This window comes from Oncorhynchus tshawytscha, unplaced genomic scaffold (genome assembly GCF_018296145.1).
Source record: "Oncorhynchus tshawytscha isolate Ot180627B unplaced genomic scaffold, Otsh_v2.0 Un_contig_1883_pilon_pilon, whole genome shotgun sequence".
In the NCBI taxonomy this organism is placed as follows: domain Eukaryota; kingdom Metazoa; phylum Chordata; class Actinopteri; order Salmoniformes; family Salmonidae; genus Oncorhynchus; species Oncorhynchus tshawytscha.
In genome coordinates this window covers 7,013-12,500 of record NW_024608715.1, presented here as the reverse complement: position 1 = coordinate 12,500, position 5,488 = coordinate 7,013, and the positions used below count along the sequence as shown (strand labels likewise).

At 47.9% G+C, this 5,488-nt stretch overlaps 1 protein-coding gene across 1 annotated transcript in view; it reads left to right on the top strand.

Annotated features, from left to right (window-relative positions):
• Positions 1-5,143, top strand: part of LOC121843755 (serine/threonine-protein kinase SMG1-like) — a 52,578-nt gene extending 47,435 nt beyond the window's left edge. The window contains exons 20-22 of the mRNA XM_042313551.1: positions 1,257-1,418; positions 2,952-3,106; positions 5,065-5,143. Of these exons, the coding sequence (XP_042169485.1) occupies positions 1,257-1,418; positions 2,952-3,106; positions 5,065-5,143 (396 nt within the window). The remainder of the gene's footprint in view (positions 1-1,256; positions 1,419-2,951; positions 3,107-5,064) is intronic.
• Positions 5,144-5,488: the final 345 nt, after the last annotated feature.

Genomic DNA, 5,488 nt, shown 5'->3' with positions numbered 1-5,488 from the left:
CACACACCTACACACACACACCTACACACACACACTCCTACACAACCTTATAACCTACACACACACACACCTTACACACACACACACACACACACACCTACACACACACACACCTACACACACACACACACACTACACACACACACACACCCTACACACACACACACTACACACACACTACACACACACACCTACACACACACACACACCTACACACACACACTACACACACACACACACTTACACACACACACCTACACTACACACACACCTACACACACACACACTTACACACACACTACTACACACACACACACCTACACACACACACACCTACACACACACACCTACACACTACACACACCTACACACATCACACACACACACATCTACACACACACACATACATACACACACAGCTACCTACACACACTTCATACACACACACACTCTACACTACATTACTACACACACACACACACTCTACTGCCGCTACATACACACACACCCACACTACACACACACCTACACACACACACACTACTCACACACTACACCTTTACACACACACTACCCTACACACACACACACACTACACTACACACACCTACACACACACTACATATTATTATTAATTTACATACCCTACACATTACACCTATATTAATACACACACCCCTACACACACCCACTTTACACACACACCTCTTTACACACACCCTCTTTGCTACACACACATCCCTACACACACATCCCTTGCCACTGGGAGATACTGATGTACAGCTCCTACGAGAGCTGTCCTAACGCTCTGACCACACCACACTCTACAAGGTACACACACACCCCTACACACACACCCTACACACACACACCTACACACACACCCCTACACACACACCCCTACACACACACACCTACACACACACCCCCTACACTGTGAGATACTGATGTACAGCTCCTACGAGAGCTGTCCCAATGTGCTGACCACACCACCTAAGGCGCACGCACACCCTTACACACACACCCCTACACACACACCTACACACACACACACCTACACACACACAGCCCCACACCCCTACACTGTGGTCCCCCTAGCTCCTAATGTTGACCACAGTTTGTCTCTGTCTGTCTGTCTGTCTCTGTCTGTCTGTCTCTGTCTGTCTGTCTCTCTGTCTCTGTCTCTCTGTCTCTCTGTCTGTCTGTCTCTCTGTCTCTCTGTCTGTCTCTGTCTGTCTCTCTGTGTGTGTATCCAGGGTATCAGAACATTCTTCTATACCAACCGTCAGACCTGCCAGGATTGGCTGACTCGTATCCGCCTGGCCCTGATGAGGGTGGGGCTTCTGTCCGGCCAACCAGCAGTCACCGTGCGCCACGGCTTGGACCTGCTGACTGAGATCCAGAACAGCAGCACTCTGGTAACGGGAGGAGAGACACACAGTCCCAGGCCTGTGTCCTAAACCCTATTCCCTATATAGTGCACTACTTTTGACCAGAGCCCCAACTGAACCTAGTGTACTTGACCACACAGAGAAACACACTCAGCATTACCTTGTTCCAACAGTCAGTCAACTGTTTTCAACCACGACCTCTTTACCTGAAGTTACTAAATACATCACCTGTAACTGACCCCCATGTCTCCTCTCTGTAGGGTCCATGTCTCTACTGGTCACCTGTAACTGACCCCCATGTCTCCTCTCTGTAGGGTCCATGTCTCTACTGTCACCTGTAACTCTACTGGTCAGGGGTCCAGGTAGGGTCCAGGTCTCTACTGGTCATCTGTAACTGAACCCCATGTCTCCTCTCTGTAGGGTCCAGGTCTCCTCTCTGTAGGGTCCAGGTCTCTACTGGTCATCTGTAACTGAACCCCATGTCTCCTCTCTGTAGGGTCCAGGTCTCCTCTCTGTAGGGTCCAGGTCTCTACTGGTCATCTGTAACTGAACCCCATGTCTCCTCTCTGTAGGGTCCAGGTCTCCTCTCTGTAGGGTCCAGGTCTCTACTGGTCATCTGTAACTGAACCCCATGTCTCCTCTCTGTAGGGTCCAGGTCTCCTCTCTGTAGGGTCCAGGTCTCTACTGGTCATCTGTAACTGAACCCCATGTCTCCTCTCTGTAGGGTCCAGGTCTCCTCTCTGTAGGGTCCAGGTCTCTACTGGTCATCTGTAACTGAACCCCATGTCTCCTCTCTGTAGGGTCCAGGTCTCTCTCTGTAGGGTCCAGGTCTCTACTGGTCATCTGTAACTGAACCCCATGTCTCCTCTCTGTAGGGTCCAGGTCTCCTCTCTGTAGGGTCCAGGTCTCTACTGGTCATCTGTAACTGAACCCCATGTCTCCTCTCTGTAGGGTCCAGGTCTCCTCTCTGTAGGGTCCAGGTCTCTACTGGTCATCTGTAACTGAACCCCATGTCTCCTCTCTGTAGGGTCCAGGTCTCCTCTCTGTAGGGTCCAGGTCTCTACTGGTCATCTGTAACTGAACCCCATGTCTCCTCTCTGTAGGGTCCAGGTCTCCTCCTCTGTAGGGTCCATGTCTCTACTGGTCATCTGTAACTGAACCCCCATGTCTCCTCTCTGTAGGGTCCAGGTCTGAGGCTCTGTAGGGTCCAGGTCTCTACTGGGCATCTGTAACTGAACCCCATGTCTCCTCTCTGGGGTCCAGGTCTCCTCTCTGTAGGGTCCAGGTCTCTACTGGTCATCTGTAACTGAACCCCATGTCTCCTCTCTGTAGGGTCCAGGTCTCCTCTCTGTAGGGTCCATGTCTCTACTGGTCATCTGTAACTGAACCCCATGTCTCCTCTCTGTAGGGTCCAGGTCTCCTCTCTGTAGGGTCCAGGTCTCTACTGGTCATCTGTAACTGAACCCCATGTCTCCTCTCTGTAGGGTCCAGGTCTCCTCTCTGTAGGGTCCATGTCTCTACTGGTCATCTGTAACTGAACCCCATGTCTCCTCTCTGTAGGGTCCAGAGTTGGAGGCTCCTCTGGTGATGCTGGTAGAGGCTCTGTGTGAACTTCACTGTCCTGAGGCTATCCAGGGTTTAGCTGCCTGGAGTCTCACCAACACTGGCAAGAGTCTGGCTTGGGTCAGCTCTGTGGCACTACAGGCTGAGGGGCGGTAAGGAAAACACCCTGTGTGTGTGTGTGTGTGTCAAGTGGAGGCCAAGCCTGTGTATTTAAGGGGCAATTCTTGACAAATTTAACTTTCTAAATGCGTCATGATCTTATTTCCATCAGAACCTAAAATATAAGCTTGTTTTATACAAATGTTTTGAAATAAAAAAATATAAACAAACACTATACAGCCTCACCATGGTTACAACTGGAATGTTGCTCTATGATGTCATTGATGGTTACAACTGGAATGTTGCTCTATGATGTCATGGCTGGTTACACCTAGAATGCTGCTCTATGATGTCATGGATGGTTACAACTGGAATGTTGCTCTATGATGTCATGGATGGTTACAACTGGAATGCTGCTCTATGATGTCATGGATGGTGACAACTAGAATGTTGCTCTGATGTCATTGATGGTTACAACTGGAATGTTGCTCTATGATGTCATTGATGGTTACAACTGGAATGTTGCTCTGATGTCAAGGATGGTTACACCTGGAATGTTGCTCTATGATGTCATTGATGGTTACACCTGGAATGTTGCTCTATGATGTCATTGATGGTTACAACTGGAATGTTGCTCTATGATGTCATGGATGGTTACAACTGGAATGCTGCTCTATGATGTCATGGATGGTTACAACTGGAATGTTGCTCTATGATGTCATGGATGGTTACAACTGGAATGTTGCTCTATGATGTCATGGCTGGTTACACCTAGAATGCTGCTCCATGATGTCATGGCTGGTTACAACTGGAATGTCGCTCTATGATGTCATGGCTGGTTACAACTGGAATGTTGCTCTACGATGTCATGGCTGGTTACAACTGGAATGTTGAGCTATGATGTCATGGATGGTTACACCTAGAATGTTGCTCTATGATGTCATTGATGGTTACAACTGGAATGTTGCTCTATGATGTCATGGATGGTTACAACTGGAATGTTTGCTCTAATGTTGCTCTATGATGTCATGGATGGTTACAACTGGAATGTTGCTCTATGATGTCATGGATGGTTACAACTGGAATGTTGCTCTATGATGTCATGGATGGTTACAACTGGAATGTTGCTCTATGATGTCATGGATGGTTACAACTGGAATGTTGCTCTATGATGTCATGGATTGTTACAACTGGAATGTTGCTCTATGATGTCATGGATGGTTACAACTGGAATGTTGCTCTATGATGTCATTGATGGTTACAACTGGAATGTTGCTCTATGATGTCATGGCTGGTTACAACTGGAATGTTTGTTCTATGATGTCATGGATGGTTACAACTGGAATGTTGCTCTATGATGTCATGGCTGGTTACAACTGGAATGTTTGTTCTATGATGTCATGGCTGGTTACAACTGGAATGTTTGCTCTATGATGTCATGGCTGGTTACAACTGGAATGTTGTTCTATGATGTCATTGATGGTCGGTCCTTAGCTCCAAAGCTCTGTCTGTGAAGTTGAGTGGTTACATTTCTCCCTCAGCTTTTTACCCAAACGGGGCAGTGAGTACGTTTTATTGTTTCAACTGCTGAATGCCACTTTAAATGTAGTCAAGAAGCAGGTAGTACACTCCTCTGTTGTCCATAGATGCTGTTACATGGTATGTTCAGACCATATAGTAACCCATACCTCTCTCTCTGTCAAGACCATATAGTAACCCATACCTCTCTGTCAAGACCATATAGTAACCCATACCTCTCTGTCAAATACGTAACCCATATAAGACCATATAGTACCCATACCTCTTCTGTCAATACCCTATAGTAACCCATACCTCTTTCTCTGTCAAGACCATATAGTAAGGCTTTCTCTGTCAATACCCTATAGTAGCCCATACCTCTTTCTCTGTCAATACCCTATAGTAACCCATACCTCTTTCTCTGTCAATACCCTATAGTAACCCATACCTCTTTCTGTCAAGACCCTATAGTAACCCATACCTCTCTCTCTAGGTTTGAGAAGGCTGCAGTGGAGTACCAGGAACAGCTGTGTGCCGTGACGGGGATGGACTGTTCCATTAGTAGCCTTTGACCGCTCAAAACTGGGCACAAACAGCTCTCTACACAGCCAGCCCTAAACACAACGGGGTGAGACACACAGCTCTAACACAGCCAGCCCCAAACACAACGGGAACGGTGAGACACACAGCTCTAACACAGCCAGCCCCAAACACAACTGGGAACGGTGAGACACACAGCTCTAACACAGCCAGCCCCAAACACACTGGGAACGATGAGACACACAGCTCTAACACAGCCAGCCCCAAACACACTGGGAACGGTCAGACACACAGCTCTAACACAGCAGCTCTAACAGACACACAGCCTACCACAGCCCCAAACACAACGGCAACGGTGAGACACACAGCTCTAACAC